The following is a 21,705-nucleotide window of genomic DNA, read 5'->3' as shown; positions in this document are numbered from 1 at the left end:
AGCATTATGCCTAGTATATTTTTTTCATTGGGTGTAATTGGCCTTTAAATGATCGTTTTAAGGTTCAACGTAGCCCAGCTTATTTTGTATTGTGCTTTGAATGTGTAACATATATACACAACAAAAAAAGTCCCCCCTAAATCAAATTGCTGTAACTTTTGAACGGAATTATTTTGAGATATGATATTCCGTAGGTGGTTTTCTACACTCATTAAGCAACTCCTGGGGAAAAATAAGATTGATCGGTTGAGTCATGCATGAGTAATTAAAGATTGAATTAAAAATGACCATTTTTGAAAGTCACAAGAATCGTTTTTCAGATTGTGCAAATACAAAGTTGGGCAAATGTTGTCTTTAGGTGAATTTTATGGTGTTATGCTGTTTTACTATCCATCATTTAGCCACTCCACACACAATTTTGATATCATAATGTTCATGGTTGAGTGAGCATGATGTATTGCAGGGGCCGCAGAAGGGGGGGGGGCTGGGCGGGGAGCTTCAGTCCCCCCCCCCACTTTTTTCCAAAAGCATGTACAAAAATGTAAAAATGACCATACGATTGTGATTTTTTGCATGGCCAGCCCCCCCCCCCCCCCCACTTTGAAAACCCTTCCCCGGCCCCTGTATTGTGACGTATCATCATAGGGGTTTATGGTAGTATCCTCTTCAACTTGTTAGATCATGTTAAAATTTGAAAATGTTGGTGGCTCCCCCGATTATAGGCCCCTCCCCCATTTTAAAATTCTGGACCCACCACTGATTTGTCCATAGATTAAACTGATCATGAGGAATTGTTAGGAAAAGAATACATTTATGCAGTATAAAGAGTATTCATTCCTAAGTTTTCGAATGTGCTCGCTCAACCATGAAAATGTTTAAAGTTCGGAAAGTGTGTGGTGATAGAAATGATGGATGATAAAAACAATAGCAATTTGAAACCGAATTTGCCCCGAATATTCACTTTATTACCCTTTAAAATGAGTCTTAGACATTGAAAATACCAATTTTCCCACTCTGATGCGTGCTCACTCATCCATAAATAAACAAATCGATTTAATTTTTTGCACAGAATTCTGCCCATAGGTTGATAAACATTACTGCCAAATGACATTGCTAAAGACAGCCGTGAAAAAAAGTTCCACTATATTGAATAAGGGGTTACTTATTCTTAAACAGGTGCACCCATAATGTACGCAAGTCTATGAGAGACGAAGTCAAAATTTTAACAAATATGAAATGAGGGTTTGTTTCATGGACGGTTTTTGTTACTTCTGCCAATAGTTATTTCATGAAACTTCGTACATGGCTTCAGAGTAACACTATCCAAAAGGCGCGCACACCAAAATAACCATTCGATACGACACAGAGTGGGGCCAAGGCCTTGAACTTTCTTCTCATTTGCATAATTTTCGAATATTGTGTGCTCACTGATGCATTAAACATCGGGATTTTCATAAAAATCAAATCAAATGAACTATGCAAGGAGGTTTGTGACAGATATCCATAGTAACAAATTGCATTTTTTCCAATAACGTAAAAAAGAGCTAATCGCATTCCACATGTTCATTCAAGCGTGGATATCTAATTAAACGCGTTTGAATCACTGAAGCATGTTAATTGGTCATGAACATAATGAAAAAGTTGAGAAAAGATCATTTTCAGTTCCCAAAATGAACCAATACTTGCCTATGATATTTGAAAATCATATTTTTTTTTTCAATAAATGTCCATGGAACCGTAAAATGATGAATATTGTTGAAGAAATTCTTCCAAAAATAACTTTCATCATATTCTATCATTTTATTGATATAAATGTGTAAAAAATCAAATTAGAGCAAATTTGGACTTGTGTTTATTCAACCGTGAAATTTAGCCAAACAAGTTGTATCGTCGTTTAGAGAGTACCTTTTACAAGCCTTCTGACTATTTTTTATGATGAGAATGTGAAATTAGTTCCAATAAGATGGAATCAAAGTCATGATATTTGGCTTGTGACTTTTGAAAAGTGACATTTTTGCCTTCTGACGGTGCTCACTGAAGCATGAAGTGAAATACGTCTATAACGTTTACTCAGAGGGTAGCTTATAAAATTACCTACACGCTCATGTAAAAATATATTAAAAACTCGCATTGGTTCGGAAATTATTGATGTTTGTTTAAGGGGGGACTTACTTTTTTTGTTGTGTATATATATTCTTTATTTATTCTGGCTGAACAATCTGTTTTGACCGGTGGTCATACAATTTGACACAACTATTGGTTATCAAAGATGGGAAAGACATATTTTCCCATGTATTGGAAAAAGTTTTGCCATGTTAAATGCATGGATCAGGGGTATTAATCACCTTCATTCTAGTTTATAAGAGGATAAATCTGCCAAATTAGCTTTTGTTTCAATTCATGAGCATTTTAAAGCAGGAAGAAATAAATTACTATCCCAGAGGAAGCTCATGTTCACAATGCTTTATATTAAATCATGGATATTTATGATAGGCTCAGTACTTGTACTGTCGGGGTAATTGATTCATCCACCAATTTATGATTAATGTACTTGTTATTCTAGAAATGATCTCTTTCACTTTCTTTCTTTGTGATGATCATGATAATTATGAAAAGATGTTACACAATAAAAACAAATCCTGCATGCTGTGGACCAATAAGAAGTAATAGATTTTTCAGAACTACATGTACATGAAGAAAAAGAAAGAAAAAAGGGCTTTATTACAATGTCAGTCAAGGATATGAGGTTATTTTTATCATTTGTTATTAGAGAAATGTTTTTGAAGAAAAATGTGATCATGAAGACAAGCAAGAGTTTGCAAATGGGATTTTGAAATCAATTTTCATTGTTATATTTTGTTTGAAATTGTTCAAAATCATAGTCATACATATTTATGACCACTGTTTTATCCCCTTTTCATTCAGCCTCTTTTTAATTAAATTTTCAATAACTTTGTAATTTTTCATTCAATTCTGATGAAATTTCCATCTAGTACTATAGATTTACACAAAACGCTATTGATCGCATGGAGTACACCTTAAATTTGATACACATCTCACAAAACACACCATTGAAAAAAATATTATATTTATCTCTTTTGTACTTTTTATTACTTTCTTGAAACAAGTTCCATTGTGACCATTTTGAAACAAGGTAATTCACCTTCAAAATATAGTACTAATGAGAATGCATCACAAAATACAAAGAGAATCAACCAAGTTTCTACAAACAATAAATTCAATATATACATTTCTCATTGTGAATTCTAAGGTATATCTATCTATCTTATTTGATTATCTGCAAATCTACAATAAATCCATCTGTTTATAATCCAACAATATCTTCGCAAATCCGTGAAGCTCATAACAGGAATAGTAGGATTAGTGGTCAGTCAACAATATTGCTTTCCATTTTGATACAGTACCATCACCATAATTCATTATCCAGTGGATTCATAGGAAACCAATAGTGCTTCATCATTTAATGCCTTTTAATTCCTTTTTCTTTTTCTTTATAACTGCTACAATATGGGAAGAAGCTTCCTAGTTAGTGATGACTGTCTATTATGGTAGTACATAAATGTCTAATTCGACGAGTTTGAAAGGAGTTAACATTGAAAGTGAACTACATGTATCTACATATCAATATATTCTTACAAATTCTACATTACTACTTCTCTAACTTCCTCTAATATATGGGACCTGCTTCATAAAGTTTCAAGTTCTGTGGTAACTTTTCAACTATTTTAATTTCCATGGAAACCTTGATTGTGATTGGCTGCTGAGCCCTGTCACGATGGTAGTTTCCATATTGGCAAAGTTACAATAGTTGTTACCATTTATGAAACAGGGCCCACGTGGGTGTTTTATACAGCTGTACATAAGTTATGAATGACTGGTGACCCTTTCTTAGGAACTAAATCAACACCAATGAAAATCTGCTGTGTATCATTTACCACAAGAAAGGATCACCAGTCATTCATAAAGTTACTTGTTACTTATAAACAGCTTTATGAAACACCCATCCGGTCTCTAATCAGTCTACCTACTTCACTATCCTATGCAAATATGACAAATTCATTTGCACGTCAATCATGCTATAAATCATAGGCTGTAAACTCATTCATGTGTATTTGATGGGTTTCTCTCTGCATATTGCCCTACAATTGCTAGAAGGAAGCAAGTGACATATGAACCAAATGCAAGTATATTTGGTAGTTGGGGAGACACTTTATTGTTTTGCAAAGTGCACACTTGAAAACTGTAGATTTTGAAAACTGTCCCTAAATGTGTTATTTTGATTAGTAAAATATACACCCAATTCATTGATTTCCAGATGTTTTCTTTGTCAATTTTACTGGCTAAAATAATTTTCCCATAAAACAGACTCCTAGTTGGGAAATTCTTTTTCACACAAAAATCAAACAAAAGAAATCAGCAAAAACTATCAATTTCAGGCATTTTTCGGTCAAGCATGTGAACAGCATTATAAGTAAAGTGCTTTTCTTCTTGTCCAAAATTTATTTTCCATGTATAAATTTATACGTTTTGGTCTTTTACAGGAAATGTAACTTTTGTCAGTTGCTTCCTTATGGAATAGTGCATGTAGGGCATTATAATTGAACTTTGAGCAGAAATGAGCACCATGTATGCAAATATGATCTTTGCTATAGATGTAAAGACAACACAAAAATACAATTTGTTTCAGTCACATAACTACATTATGTTACATTGACATAGAAGGAACTATACATCTCAAATATTTGTCATGGAAATTATAGATTACACCCTTGCCCCCCCCCCCATTCAACAACTGCAAATTTTTACAACTTGTAATATTTTTTCTGAGAAAAATACTTCCTCATAGTTTCACTTGCCATAAAGAATGCTTCATACCAGATGTAAAAACCAAATTGATTGTGAAAAGATGAAAAATTGTTAGAATAGATATTTAGAGTCTACACGACTTTACCGTAAGTCAGTTATTTGCATACATATAATGCTAGTGATTTTATATTACATTTTAGTTTTATTTTAGGTAGGATTCTTTTTTTAAAGCTACTGGATGAATTGATTTAGAGGCAACTCAGTTCGTGTAAGATTAAACTACCTGGTTATGCATGTAAATTCTTTGAAATTAGAGTGTCATGGTTAGAATATGACATTTCCTTATTTCCTTTTGCATTTCCAGATTATTGTAGGGATACATGTGACCTCTATACACTAATTCAGTATTGTAGCAGACCAATATCATTTTGTTGACTTGCATGAAATACATTTTATTATGCATAAGTATTACCATTATCCAATCAAACATGAGCATATCACTAAGGTCTTTCAAATTAAATACAAGTGCACTGTACATTCCACAGTTCAAATATTGAAATGTTTTATATTGAAACTGTGAGTATGCTCTCTGGAAGGAATATATATCACTGCACATTTTGAGGCACTTGAAGGGTGTGATTGTGAATATAATTGATAAATTTTAGGAGCAGATATTATGTTGACTGGATTTTATGCAATAGTGAGAGACAGTATCAGAAATATGAAAATATGCTTTTTATTTTTTTATGATAATGAAAATAAAGAGAAGAGTCTGCTCATTCTGGATTCGGATTATCATAGTTTGGCATGATTTAAAAATACATTTTCAATGAACACATAAAAATAAACAGATTGATAGTTTATATACTCCACGCACTCACACACACATTATTTTGAAAGCAAGACAATACCTTAAATTTTTCACATTTATGCTGTCACAGATGAAACAATCTTGTTTTCACAGCAGTAAATTGGTAAAACCACGACATATACCAAAATCAGAACATGGAATAATTTTTCTTTTCAATTTTTGATTAGCAGTTTATGCTGTTGTGGGGGAATATTTCAACAGAGTACTGTACAATCCTATGTCAAAGCCCACTACATGAAGGACAATTTTATGTTGCAACCAGGCAAAATGTTTTGCAATTTGCAACGTGATATAACATACCAGACATCTTACATGCATCATTACTGGTGGAGAGCAGTTTGGTGGGATGTGGAACATAAATATAAATTTCAGACACAGAGTCTTGGCCAGTGGTGTACTTCATAATCAAAATAACAAATTGAATATGAAAATACTGTCATTTTACATATTCATGTTTTGATCATGACAGTCTATGCAAACTGTACAGGATTGATATTTTTCAAACAGAAATAACAAATTATTTTGTTCCATTCATACTGTTGATTGTCATCATTTCCATGGCAATGTATGATACCAAATTGTCAATACAGGGGTGTACATGATTCTCAAAATGGTTCGGACTTTTTCAATTTGTATAAAAATGTTTGCTTTAATGCTTTCATTTTCTATATGATTCAACATTCATTTTTTCCTGCTCTTTTTTCTATAACTCCAAAGGTTGACAATTGTACTTCACGCAATGCTCTTTTTCTTGAAGACAATATTGATCTTTGATTTTCACCAAATAAAAAAATGAGATACTGTAGACAGATTTCCATTTTCATTAGAGGTACATTTCATAAATTACTAACGCTATCATAAGTTACATATAACTTCAAAACACTGCACAGCACTTATTGCAAAAAAATACATTTACAAATTAAAATAATTGTTATATACAATTTCCCGATCACAAATAAGGTCCCATATAGTCTTATAGATGTAATAAAATTTCATATATACTTTGACTTTGGCAAGTAGCACTGTATATATTTCATTTTACATGTATTTTCAACAGTTGTACATTTTAGACTCAATGTTTCTTGAGATCTACATTTTTCTATTGAAAAATAATTTAACATTTAATTTTATTTAATAATGTCACATTTCTAATTGCTTACTGCATCTACTGAGCAATATTAAGTAGACAAAGAAATATATTGGGAATTAGCACTAGATATTAGCCAGCAACGAAACATAATGACTTCATCACTTTAAAGCGGCATCAAGTTCACAGTAGAGAAAGTATTTATTTCTGGTAATCATACATAGAAATCAGGTTTTCTTTTGGAAAAAAATAGATTATCATCAAATTTGAAAGTGAATTGTCAAAGTTCTCAATCAATTATCTTCATATGTATTATAATTTGGTTGCTTCTAGCCATCTACATGAAAAATGATATAGTGATTCATGATTTTCATGTATTTCTTTAGAATATTTGTTACATCAATATAGTGGAGCGGTTATGTGACAAAAAATGGCCAAGATGCTCGGATCTGGCAGAAAGTGTAAAAATTGGCATACAGGGGTATTTTTGGGCGCTGATTTCAAAAATTGCCGGCCCCAAGCGATTTGACAATCGGGTCGGCCGCCATTTTGAAATCCAAGATGGCCGCCATGAAATATCATTAAATGTCATTTTCTTGAGTTTTACATGATAGGCGACACTGAAATTTGGCATATAGGGGTATTTTGAGGCACTGATGTCAAATATTGCCGGCCCCCAGCAATTTGACCTCCAGGTCAGCAGCAAACCGGCCGCCATCTTAAAATCCAAGATGGCCGCCATGAAAGATAATTTGCTCAAGTCTTACGTATGGCATGTAACACTTTAAATTTGGAAAAAAACTTGATCTTTTCATCGTTGATCAATGAAAAGAACATAGTAAATAGATGCTATTTTGAATTCCACTATGGTTACCAAGTTTGAATGATGTTCAACATTATAATGGTGAGTAAACATATGTATCATCAGTCAAAAGAGAAGAAAATAAGCTTTCTTTTGGCGTCCGAGTTGCTTTCTACACGTGTGTTAAGTTCGACGGCATCGCCCACAACTGAGATTTCCCTGTGATCTCCATAGACTTCTCTCGAATCCAGTAATGTTCATCCAATTTATGGCAGCCATCTTGAAATCAAAGATGGCTGCCATAAAAAAATCATTAAAAAAAATCAAGTATCATAATTATAATGTAGGTATTATTTTGAAATTTGGCATTTTGGATAACCATCGTGTGTTCGACAATCTGACAATGGGAGCATGTTCGCCTAACAATCGGGAGATCGGGATTTCAAGCTCCGACAGCATCAGCTCAAAAGATGTTAGAAAAGGGGAGCTGCTTCTAACCTGTTTGGCGGTCAACGAATTAAAGGGGAAGTTCAACCTGACAAAAAGTTTATTGAAACAATAACAGAATAAGTAATGAAAAAAAATATTGCAGGTTTGAGGAAATTCCATCAAATATTTAAAAAGCTATTGGAATTTCATTTGGTGATTTGTGACGTCAGATGCAAGCAGTTCCCCCATGTTTCTTATAGTACAAAAATCAATGAAATGTAGCCTCCTAAAAAAAATGAAAACGTTTTTTATTGAACCCTCAGTATATCAACAAATGATTTCACACCCGCTCCAGAAAGAAAAAAAAATACCCATGATGAACCATTTATGCATTTTATATCACGCAACATAATGGGAAAGCTGCTCGTACAGTAGCCTATATGACGTCACAAATCAAAAACTTAAAATTCTAATATCTTTGATGGATCCACCAATATCTTTTTTATATCATATTTTCTTTTGTTTTTACAACAAACTTTTCTCTGGGGTGGACTCCCTTTTTAAAGGATAGAGCAACGTCCGATGTCGCGCTGCTAAGTTGCTGCCGGGCTCACGATCTACAGGGTATGGGCAAAATAAATTTTTGGAGCATTTCTGTTACTGAATTCTATTTTGAACAATAAAATATGTATTATTATCATCCATTATTAATATTAATTTCATTTCATCATCATCATCATCATCATCATCATACTACTATATAACCATCAGTACTTCAAGTCTGGAGCAGTTTTCTTCATGTTGATTTGTAATAAAATATTGCAATTATTGGAGCAATATTCTAAAACCAGCGTGCCAAAATCCTGCCTGTATTTCTAAAATGCAGTGCCTCAAATTGTTTAAAACCAAGAAAATGATTTTAATGAATTTTCATGACAGTCTACCCTCTCTAGATTTCAAGATGGTGGCCATTTTGCAGCATATCTGTTGGAAAGATTACTGGGGGCAATTTCAATATCCCTAGATGCCAAACTTTAAAATAATACGTTACGTGATACTAGATAAAGTGATTTTTTTTCAATGATCTTTTTTCATGGCAGCCATCTTGGATTTCAAGATGGCTGACATTTTGCCTCTGACTCAGGATCAGATCGCTGAGGGCCAGCAATATTTGAAATAAGCACCCCACACTCCTTGATTTGTCAAAGTGCAATAATGCAGATCATATAAAACTCAAAGAAATAATTTAAAGCCTCTCAACAGAAAATGATTGTTCCGGATTGTTATTATTCAACCAAAGCCACTTCAAATGTGTAACTGCAGAAGAAGCTAGCTGGTTTGTGTATTTATGGTGCTTCATACTTACGTAACATCTATATCAGCAATTAAGGATGCCAAATTCCTTGCAACGGACAAAGATGTGGTTGTGTTGGATTTGTTTTCAGTGCCAATGCAATGGGTTTTTACTCACCATTATAATGTTGAACATCATTCAAACTTGGTAACCATATTGGAATTCAAAATAGCATCTATTTACTATGTTCTTTTCATTGATCAAGGATGCAAAGATCAAGTTTTTTTTCCAAATTTAAAGTGTTACAGGCCATACGTAAGACTTGAGCAAATTATCTTTCATGGCGGCCATCTTGGATTTTAAGATGGCGGCCATTTTGCTGCTGACCTGGAGGTCAAATTGCTGGGGGCCGGCAATATTTGACATCAGTGCCTAAAAATACCCCTATATGCCAAATTTCAGTGTCGCCTATCATGTAAAACTCAAGAAAATGACATTTAATGATTTTTCATGGCAGCCATCTTGGATTTCAAAATGGCGGCCATTTTGCCGCCGACCAAATTGTCAAATTGCTGGGAGCCGGCAATATTTGAAATCAGTGCCTAAAAATACCCCTATATGCCAAATTTCAGTGTCACATGACATGAAAAACTCGTGAAAATGACATTTAATGATTTTTCATGGCGGCCATCTTGGATTTCAAAATGGCTGCCGAACCGATGGTCAAATCACTTGGGGCCGGCAATATTTGAAATCAGCACCCCAAATTAAGCCTATATGCCAAATTTCAATACCGCAGTTCATATAAAACTCGAGAAAATGATTGCAAACAAATATCATGGCGGCCATCTTGGATTCCAAGATGGCGGCCATTTTGCCGCCGGCCAAATGGTCATATTGCTGGGGGCTGGCAATATTTGAAATCAGTGCCTCAAAATACCCCTATATGCCAAATTTCAGTGTCACATGACATGAAAAACTCAAGAAAATGACATTTAATGATTTTTCATGGCGGCCATCTTGGATTTCAAAATGGCGGCCGGCCCGATGGTCAAATCGCTTGGGGCCGGCAATATTTGAAATCAGCGCCCAAAAATACCCCTGTATGCCAAATTTCACACTTTCTGCCAGATTCGAGCATCTTTTTTACATATCTACTGGACTAATATAGAGTTAATACTAGGACTTTAATCTATTTCACAGATTCTCATAAGTATGAATTGAATTCAAACTTGATTAACAGTCATACTGGTGAAACGACGTTAAAAGACCGATCAAATCTGTTATCATTATTAACAACTTTTATTTCCCATAATACACCTGTGGATTGTTTAGAGTCAGTTTCATTGGTATGACTGTAGCATGCTCCACAATAACCAGTGATGTGTACTAAAACATGTATTATGAATGATGCAGTAAATAAACTGTCAGGTCCACTCAGAGTCATGTTGCATGGAAACTTACAAGGGGGTTTTTGACTGGATGAGAACCAATGTCTATTTTCACCAATCATGCAACTCAATCTGGTCGAGTCACTGTGTATAAAGCCTCTTTCAACATTTTTTTATTTGAAATAAGGTCTTGACTTGATGCGTACGGCATGTGACGACTTCGCGGATGTGACAAAATGCGAGTCGTAGATTGTGGATGACGGGAGAATCGGAGATTGCATGCTCTCAATATTTGTAGTGGACAAGAGAGAGAGGTGTGACGCTTGTGCAATGCCTGGAAGTAGCATCGCTACATAGCCGACAACTGCACAGTGTTGACACGTCAGTCTAAAAGCCTAAAAGATTATGGTAACTGCCATGAAAATTTTGATTTTTGGACTGGCTGCTGAGCCCTGTTACCATGGTAGTTAATTTACTATAAGTTTTTATGCAACAAGACCCCGAGGCCCGTATTCTGATGTCAAATTTAAATCAAGACCACGGCCTAACTCCGTGCTAAAATTATGAAATGCCATAAATGTAGGAATGGTGTTGACATTGTATGTTCATTATCTTACTGCATTATTTCCTCTTTCCTTAGTGGTGAAGAAAACCTCTTTGTTATTGTTCCTAGACAGTTTTGAATAAATTTAGCAGCAAAAGTGCAAATTGAACCTCTACTGTTTAATACAGATTAGTGTCACAATTGGCTATCCATAGTTAAACCACAAATTTAGACCAGAGTTAGAATTAAACCCAACTTCAGAATACGGGTCTGGACATGGGCGTCAGCGCAGAGAATTTGCTTCTTTTTCTTGGGGGGGGGGGGGTCCGCAACAAACAATAATTATTCTTCTATCTGTGCTGACAGCCATGGCCTGGGTGTTAATGGATAACAGTTGCGCCTTTGTAGTCTAGTCATGATGTGTTTCTTGTGCATATAAAACTTGAAGAGCTGAAGTTATAGAGACAAGTATCTTCTGCTTTTCGTTTTACTTTCGGCTTCCTACTTCTCTCTGTAGTTGTTCGATTGCTGGCTTTGCCTTGTATTCAAGCCCATAGGTCAGAAACTGGAAGACAAAGAGGGCAAAATGAGCAAAATATTTAGATAGATAGTGATTGTTCATTGATATTCCTATTTGATTTTCTACATACTTTTGGGGGGGGGTTAAATCATAGGTAATATTATTGTGAAAAGGGGTGGGTATGGTGATGAAATTTAATTACCAATATATTTTAGAGGAATTTTAAATATTTATTCCTTTTCTTCCTAACTTTTTTAAAATTTCATTTATATATGTTTTCATTCTTATGTTTTAATGAAATAAAACTTAGCACAGTGATTCTATTAAATGTTAAAACAATTTATTTGAATCAAGTATATCACAGTTAAGTTTCATGAAATTTATTTGATGAAATTTAGTTTAATATAAAAAAAAACAGTAATTTCATTAATTTAGTCAATGAAATTTACATTAAGATTAAATGCAGTGACTTTGTGAAATCTATTCTGGGGAATTTGAATGATAATTCAGCACATTCACTCTGCAACAATCAGTAACATAATGAATGCATTACAAGAAAATAGATTCTGGGTGATAAACACCCAAACAAAGAAACAATTTAATTCAAGGCTTATTAAAAACATGAGTCGCATCTAAATGGCTGAATTGGTCATGTATACAAAATACAAACAATTAAAAGACTCATTACATATTTCAAACATTAAAAAGGAGTAACCTTTGTAAAAACTGACGTGAGAAATATGTATATAGTTAATAAGGCAAGAATACTTAGGCAATGAAAATGAAATAAATAAGGAAGGGGTAAATCAAGAATAATAAAAACAAAATAAGCAAGTTGTAAAAGATCATTAAAAATATATGGATATTGAATAAGGTGTTGATTTCCTCATTTATTAAAGGACAAGTCCACCCCCAACAAAAAGTTGATTTGAATAAATGAGAAATATCCAACAAGCATAACACTGAACATTTCATCAAAATTGGATGTAAAATAAGAAAGTTATGACATTTTAAAGTTTTTTCTTAATTTCACAAAACAGTTGCAAATGAGGAGACTGATGACGTCATCCACTCACTATTTTTATTTGTATTTTATTATATGGAATAGGGAATATCCTATTTTTCTCCTCATTGCCAAGCGAAACAACAATTAATTCCTCCCTGAACATGTGGAATGAGCATTGTTTAATACTATATGATTCAGTCAAGTTGGTCCTTATTGTCAAATCTATGAAAAAATGAAATGTTGTGTAATAAAAAAAAAATCAAATGCAATAGTGAGCGAGGGACATCATCGACTGTCTCATTTTAGTTGTGCATATCACTATTTTGTGAAAAATAAGCAAAACTTTAGAGTTTAGAATGTCATAACTTTCTTATTTAACATCCGATTTTTATGAAATTTTCAGCGTTTTGCTAGTTTGATTTTCTCTATTTATTCAAATCAACATTTTTGTGGGGTGGACTTGACCTTTAAAAATCTTGATGAACAATGGTTTGCAAGTTGTCTGTGGTTGTGTTGCTTGAAAATACTGTCATACCTGTCTATTAAACCCACCCAGGGAAACAATGAAAAAGTTGTCAGTGTAGACAGGTGGCTGCTAAGATAGGTTTGAGTATATAAGCACTAAGTCTTTACCTTTTGTTTTTGTGTCTCCTGTACGTTAACCCATGGATGTGGGGTTGACTTCTTGAATAACCTGGAAAGGAAAAAAAAATCATTATTTCACAAATTTGCCCTTCTGTTTAATTGTACTTGTATTTGTCAGCATACATGTAGGTCCTATTTTAGTTTATCTGTAATTTGTGTCTTAATTTGAATCATAATGCACAAAGAATCTTTCCCTGTTGACGACATGTTTAAACATATTTCTTTCCATTATATCTCTTGTGTGAATATGACATGCTATTTATAGAAAAAACAATATCAGAGGTCGTGTACTCCAAATTCCCATACGTGACAGCTCATGATATTAAATGACATTCATCATTTTTGTATATACACCACCCTCCAGGCATGGGATAGTAATACTATATCACATCAAGAGCCTGGAATATTGTTCCATCTATCTCACTTTTCCCACTTGACGTGGCATTTGAGTTCACAAGAGGGATGTTGTTATCCTCAGAGACATCTAATGAGACCGGTTGCCCTGGGGATGGAAATACCTTACATGACAGTGGGGTTGGGTCTCCTTGTTTTAAAGAATTGTCGTGGTTTTTTTTTTTTGGGCCGAGTGCAACTTTTTAATTTGTAAGGTAGAGTATGACCTATATTTGCTTAGGACTTGAAACACGAGGGATTGACTATTACGTATGAACCATATTTCGTGATGCATTATTTTATGGGTCTTGCTCCTTTTTATTTATACACAATTCAGTCAATATAAAGTTAAAGGAGGATTCTGCTGAATATTTGTTTTACAAACCTTTGTTATTTGAAATTAACACCATTTTAGCATCTACAATTTAAGGTGTCAGGAGGATGGAATTATTTTGGGTTTTAATCTCCTTGCTTGTGAATACAAAGTTTTTGTTGTATTCCTGATATTCTTTCTTTGACAATTCATTGATATTATTAATCCTTGACTCTTTCTTTTTTCAGCTTTGTGTTCATTTTTCTTTCTAAATTGTATATATGAGCTTCTATATATGAAGTAAGTTTATGTTATAATACATGACTCTTGTACTTTGAATGGTAAATGTCAATTGTTCTACACCCTCTTCATCTACTTTTCATGTGGTGTCATTCCACATGGTCCAATCCAAGTTCATCTATACACAACAAAAAAAGTAAGTCCTCCTAAAGCAAATTGCTGTAACTTTTGAACGGAATAATTTTAAAATATGAAATTTCGTAGGTGGTTTTCTACACTCATTAGGCAACTCCTAGAGAAAAATGAGATTCATCGATTGAGTCATGCATGACAGATTGAATTAAAAATGACAATTTTTGAAAGTCACAAGAGTCGTTTTTCAGATCGCGTAAATACAAAGTTGGGCAAAGCTTGTTTTTAGGTGAATTTTATGGTGTTAATGCTGTTTTACTATCCATCATTTAGCCACTTCACACAAAATTTTGATATTGTATGTTTATGGTTGAGTAAGCACAATGTTTTGCGACGTATCATCATAGGGGTTTATGGCAGTATCCCGTATACAACTTGTTAAAACATGTTAAATTGGAAAATGTTGGTCGCTCCCCCAATTCTCGGCCCCTCCCCAAATCAAAATTCTGGATCCACCACTGATTTGTCCATAAATTCAACTGATCCTGAGAAATTGTTAGGAAAAGGATGCATTTATGCATTATAAAGAGTATTCATTCCCAGGTTTTCGAATGTGCTCGCTCAACCATGAAAATGCAAAAAGTTCGGAAGTGTGTGGTGATAAAACTGATGGATGATAAAAACAACAGCAATTAAGTCACATTTGAAACCGAATTTGCCCCCATTATTCACTTAAGGACGTTCCGCAGTTAAAGTGAAATCCATGTCATTTTCACCAAACTTTGCACATAGATACTTTAGAACCTTAATATTCGAAATATGCAAAAATTAACATAGGTCCATGTGCTTGATTTTTTGTTATAGAGCTTCAAAGTTCACCCAAATCGATGTTCTTAAGAATTGCGCATTCAAAAGAATTTGGCATTTTTAGACCGCCCAAGATGACTACAATGAGTTTTAACCTCTATTACTCAGTCAAAATACATGAAAAAGTCATCAAATTTCGCAAGAGAGTTAATAATTGTATCGTTAGAATGGAGAATCTATTTATATTGCTATTTGTTTGCAATTTTAAGTTTAACAGCACTGTCAGTTCTTACAAATGGCGTAAAAAATAACAAAATCCCAATCTAAAAAATGTAAAAATTTCAGTAACAATCTACAAACTTACAATAAATGCTGCACTTTATTCAAAATCCATGTCATTTTCACCAAAATTTGCAGAGTTGTAGAGGAAGGTATACCCAAGAGGTACAAACATTAAAAAATAGGGGTTCATGTGCTTGTTTTTAAACTATTAGCATTTTTATTAGAGCAAATGTGCTTTTTAAAACACCAAAAATGCGCCGAATGCTTAGTATCTATGTGAAGAAAAAATCAAAACCACTCTACCATTTATTCAAACTCGGGGTAATATTCGTGATTCTTGGCAGCACTGCAAAGTAAAGTATTTTGAAATTGTAGACAATCTTTTTTTTGATGGTCCATGGAATAATTCAATTTTTTAGCTTCATGAAATAACGCATTGGTTCTGCAGTTAAAGTGTAGAAGATGAGAATAATCAGCTCATACCCGCAGCTAATCAATCACCTGTTCATCCATTGTGACGTCAGCGTGCAGAGTATAAACTATGCGCAGACCATAATGCGCACAAACATAACTGTGGAACGTCCTTAATAACCCCCTCAAAATGAGTCTGTGACATTGAAAATGCCTCTTTTCCCACTTTGATGCATGCTCACTCATCCATGAATAAACATATCGATTTCATTTTCGCACAGAATTCTGCCCATAGGTTGATAAACATAACTGCCAAATGATATCGCTAAAGAAAGCCTTGAAAAAAAGTTCCACCATATTGAATAAGGGGTCACTTATTCTTAAACATATGCACCCATAGTGTACACAATGTCTATGAGAGAGGAAGTCAAACTTTTAACCAAAATAAAATAAGGGTTTGTTTCATGGACATTTTTTTTTACTTCTGCCAACAATTTTTTCATGAAACTTCGCACATAGCTTAAGATTAACACTATCCAAAAGGCGCGCACACCAAAATAATCATTTGATATGGCACAGAGTGGGGCCAAGGCCTTAAATTTCCTTCTCATTTGCATTGTGTGCTCACTGAAGCATTAGACATCGGGATTTTCATAAAAATCAAATCAAATGAACGATGCAAGGAGGTTTGTGACAAATATCCATAGATAGCAATTGCATTTTTTCCAATAACCTAAAAAAGAGCTAATCGCATTCCACATGTTCATTTAGGCGTGAATGTTTAATTAAACGTTTTTGAATCCTTGAAGCATGTTAATTGGTCATGAACTTAACAAAAAAGTTGAGGAAAGATCATTTCAGTTACCAAAATGAAACAATACTTGCCTATGATATTTGACATTCATATTTTTTGCTTTCATTAAATGTTCATTGATCCGTGAAACGATGAATATTGTTGAAGATACTCTTCCCAAAAATAATTGTCATCATATTCGATCATTTTTATCGATAGAAATGTGTAAAAAATCCAATTATAGAAAATTTTGACTTGTGTTTATTCAATCGTGTAATTTAGCAAAAACCTTGTATCGCCTATTAGTTGTATCGCCTATTAGAAAGTACCTTTTACGAGCCTTCTGACTATTTTTCATGATGAGAATGTGGAATTCGTTCCAATAAAGTGGAATCAAAATCATTATATTTGGCTTGTGACTTTTGAAAAGTGACAAATTTGCCTTCTGGCGGTGCTCACTGAAGTATGACTTAAAATACGTCCATGACATTTACTCAGGGGGTAGCTTATAAAATTACCTACACGCTCATGTAAAAATATATTAAAAACTCGCATTGGTTCGGAAATTATGGATGTTTGTTTAAGGGGGGACTTACTTTTTTTGTTGTGTATACTTTAAATATTTGGTCGCATTGCCATATAGCCCATTCACTATTTGGCTTGATTTCCAGCAAGGCTCTATCCATTTCATCTAATATTCACTTGATCTTAATACCATATCTGTATGATTAGATTAGTTGACAACATGCAAAATGATTAGTCAACAAAATGGAAATTATACCAAATAGTTAGTAGACGAACTGGTTTTAGCTGGACTTGGATCAGACTATGTGGATTGACACCAAATGTAAAGGAGACAAAGCAGGTGTCAGAAAATCAACAATTTGACATTCAAAATACAAGAGAAATGTTTTAAAATATGTGAGAAATAGTCCAACAGCTTGTATACCAAGTATAAATATAAAACCCTTTAAATTTTCATAAATTCATTTAACTATCTTGGTGTTTGTTATCATTTTATATTGTAGATTACTTGGACGAGTATTCAAAGCTTCACCCCCAAATTGGAATTCGAACTATCATACCTGCTGTCTGGCAAGAGTGCTCAGGAGATAAGAGAGAATGATCCAATACAGACAAGAGGTGTCGAAGGCATGGATGATTTCAAGTTTGGTGTAGATGGTGGTGTTGGGAGCATGAATCCAGTTATTGAACTTTGTCTTACCACCGGATGTTTGTTTATAAGAATAAAACCAATCATATTTGATATCTCAACTTAGTGACGTAATAATTCCACTAAGCTTCATTCAGAGTCAGTTTAATGGTTTGTGTTAATTTGCCCAGCACCATAACACCTCTTTTCAACACCAACGTTGGAATTATAAATTGGAGATCTTTGGATGAATGGGCTCATTACAGTGTCATAGGCAAGACCAAAACCCTCAATGCCAAGGCTCCAAATTCAATTCCTAGGGCCAAGGCCAAAACATGAAACTACAAGGCCAAGGCATTGAAAAAGTGAGCCTCAAGGTGCCTTAAGGTTAAGGCTGAGGGTCAAGGTACTACAACACTGGTTCGTTTAGGGGTGTTTTGGTATTGTGAATATGTCATTGCCCTCTCAGTTAAAACTTTGCTGTTGAAAACAGCACCAGTCAGTGTTGTGAGAGGGACACGCCCTCTGATGTTAAAAATACACCATGGAGTTTGAACATAACACCAAATAGTATCAATATAACAAACAAAACACCAAAGGGTGTTGAGGTAGCACCATAAACTTAACACTGGTGTAAAATGCTTGGTGCAATATTCTCACAATTTTAAATAGTTAGCAGGGAAATGTACACTTTGGAATGGAGCTGGCATGTAGAGATCAAAGAGCTATCTGTTAGTATGTCGAGCCTTGGTTTCTTCTAGAGCTCAAAATCCTCTATCTTGTGTGAGTGCATGTCGAGATAGGAGAGGTTCTTCATGGAGGTGGGGGTAGTTCATGGGGGGAGGTGGTAGATGAGGAAATGGGTACTTACGCTACATCGGTCTTTTTGAATAAGGAATATGTTGAGAAGGCCCCTGCCATCCCGCAGACTGCACCAACAATGACTACAACTGGCATCAACTGAAAGGAAAACATAAGAGTATAAGAATTTTTGAAGTGATCCCTGTTAAAAGAGAGAAAATTACTATACATGTACATGCAGTAGTACATACAGGTATAAAATTGAACATTAATGAATTGATGAAATTAATTCGAAAAATGTTTCATGTATCTTTAATACAGTGAAAATGGTTAGAGGAAAATGTATGTTTATCACCTTGTCTGAAATTAACAATGTATTGCTTTCAAATGTGCAAAAATTGGGCTGTAATGTATACCACGTCTATTCATTATTTAAAAAAAACCAATGGCATGAATTCACAAAGGTGGTTGCAATTGAACCATTGTACAAAACCATGGATTGTGCAGATTTTGTGTACATAATTACACTTATTTCATTGCCTTAACTAATAAATTTCCTGTTGTTAATACATGCTTTTGGCGAAGGGCACTAAAATTCATGCTTGAATGAAGTATGATAATACAAGAAATTTGCATAGTCGATGGCTTCTTTCATTGGCATAATGGAAGCCTCCTTTTTGTAATTGGGCCAATGAGAGGCAGAATAAGTTAAGTCAAATTAACTAGAGATTTACGGGGGAATGTTATTGCACTCAATATAGGATTAGGAATTCATTATTTGTAACGACTGCTAATATTGATCTTTAGTAAGCTTGATCTCTCTGTTGTACAGTATATCTATCTTGTTTATTCGTCTTCTGACTTTGTAATCTAGACTGACAAGATGTTGCCTTACTTTATTTGGCCCATATTCTGAGCTCCACTTTAATAAACTTGGGTCTAAAGTTGTCTAACTATGGAAAGCCAGTTGCGACATAACTCCCTAACAGTCGAATATCAATTTGTCAGCATATTTGATCCTCAATTCATTTGTAACTGTCTAGGAATAATAACTGAATTATTGTTCTCCATCTTTAAAACTTGAGGAAAGAATACAGTAAAAAGGAGAAATATACAATGTAAACAAAAAATCTCTGATTTCCCATAATGTTCACAAAGAGTTAGACCATGGTCTAAAATAGACTGGATCTCAGAATATGGGCCTTATTTGACTTTTCATTCCTTTCTCACAATTACCAGTTATGCATGTATTCTTAGGCGATAACTGTAAATTTTGAATATATTGATAAACTACAAGGGCTGCTTATTCGCTTATGAATAACTTTTTTGTATTCAATTTTGAAATTTGGAATGGTACTTTGGAGTTTAACATTACTTTTTCCCACCAAAGCTTGGTGCCTATATGTATATTTATTGCAATTTGTATATTATTTATTTATTTGGATATTAAAAAGGGATTGAATTCTACAAATCAGTGTTTGTTTGTATTTATTGAAAATGATGAAGTGTGCTTGTAGTATTTACTGGAAAACAGCACATTTCTTTCTACTTCAATAAAAAAAAATCAACTTGTAATACAATTTTGATTGAATTTGAACATAAAATTGTATATTTAGTGTGATCACCCATAAAGCATACAAATGATTCTAACCAGAATATGGTTGCATAAAGGATATAAGGTGAACTGTGATGCAAATGGCTTGCTTTTAAGTACAAGTAGTTGTATGTGATAAACCATGCACTACTGAAGAAATTGTATTGCTTTGACCAGGTGGGTGTTTCATAAAGCTGTTCGTAAGTTAAGAGCGACTTTAAGAACGACTGGTGATCCTTTCTTGTGGTAAATGGTATATTCAGTGGCGATGATTAAGCGCGTAAGAAAGGTTCACCAGTCGTTCTTAAAGCCGCTCTTAACTTACGAACAGCTTTATGAAACGGCCCCCCGGAAGTTTCATGTTTTTAATGATAGATCAGCACTGCTGAAGAAATTATATTGCTTTGATTGGAATGATTCAGTTATTCAAACAAAATTCAATTTAAAGTGAATTAATTAACTAATCTTACCTCGTAGTTTGCCATTCCTTTCAGCCTCATAATAATTCCGTAACCACCGATACCATGACCCATCTTGAGTTTTTAGGTTTTACTGCAAGCCTATGAAAATAACAAAAAAGAAGACTGTCGATTCGATTTTAGCAATGATATGTGCTGCATTTGAGAAGGTTTATACATGTACTGAGAAGGAAACATTTTCCGAAAATGGGGGAAAATAAAAATGAAAGATTGAATTTGAAGGGAGATTTTGCAGGTATAAATGTGATCATAGAGTGAAAATAACAAAAAAGAAGACTGTCGATTCGATTTTAGCAATGATATGTGCTGCATTTGAGAAGGTTTATACATGTACTGAGAAGGAAACATTTTCCGAAAATGGGGGAAAATAAAAATGAAAGATTGAATTTGAAGGGAGATTTTGCAGGTATAAATGTGATCATAGAGTGTGTCAGATAAAATAGGGGTGGAGATGGGGAAGGATGAAAGAAGGAGAGAGAAAAGGAGAGGGTGTGGGAAGTGACGAGAAGGACGAGAGGCTGTCGTAAGAATTCTGAAGGAAGTGAGAGATGAATAAAGGTATAGGAGATGGGTAGATTCTACTAGAAGAAAGGAGAATAAAAGATAAACGACGAGAAAAGACACGGGGGTAGGCGAGAGATGAAAGAAAAGACAGAACTTGCAGAAAAGGAAGCGAGTGACAAGAATATCTAAAGAAGTATAAGTGTGGATTGAATAAAGATGGCAGTGAAAAGGATAGAAATGGTAAGAGAAGAGAACAGCCGAAAAAAAATTAATGGGGTAAAAGTTAAAAGGGGGAAGAGAGAGTCCATTCTGAATGAACGGGGAAGTGATTGGGCGAGGGAGAAAGAGAGAGAGGGGGGTCGGTAAATACCCGATGGTAGAGCAAAT

General features: G+C 34.2%; 1 protein-coding gene across 1 annotated transcript; it reads right to left on the bottom strand.

Moving 5' to 3' along the window:
* Nucleotides 1-3,083: 3,083 nt before the first annotated feature.
* On the bottom strand, nucleotides 3,084-20,897 carry LOC129257525 (normal mucosa of esophagus-specific gene 1 protein-like). Its single transcript, XM_054895868.2, has 5 exons — nucleotides 20,806-20,897; nucleotides 18,812-18,900; nucleotides 13,405-13,465; nucleotides 11,153-11,810; nucleotides 3,084-3,788 (listed from the first exon to the last, which is right to left on the bottom strand). The coding sequence occupies exons 1-4, from the start codon at nucleotides 20,866-20,868 to the stop codon at nucleotides 11,733-11,735; spliced, it is 291 nt and encodes a 96-aa protein (XP_054751843.2). The 5' UTR covers nucleotides 20,869-20,897; the 3' UTR covers nucleotides 3,084-3,788; nucleotides 11,153-11,732.
* Nucleotides 20,898-21,705: the final 808 nt, after the last annotated feature.

The sequence above is a fragment of the Lytechinus pictus genome, chromosome 3 (assembly GCF_037042905.1).
Source record: "Lytechinus pictus isolate F3 Inbred chromosome 3, Lp3.0, whole genome shotgun sequence".
Classification (NCBI taxonomy): domain Eukaryota; kingdom Metazoa; phylum Echinodermata; class Echinoidea; order Temnopleuroida; family Toxopneustidae; genus Lytechinus; species Lytechinus pictus.
This window is presented reverse-complemented; position numbering and strand designations above follow the sequence as displayed.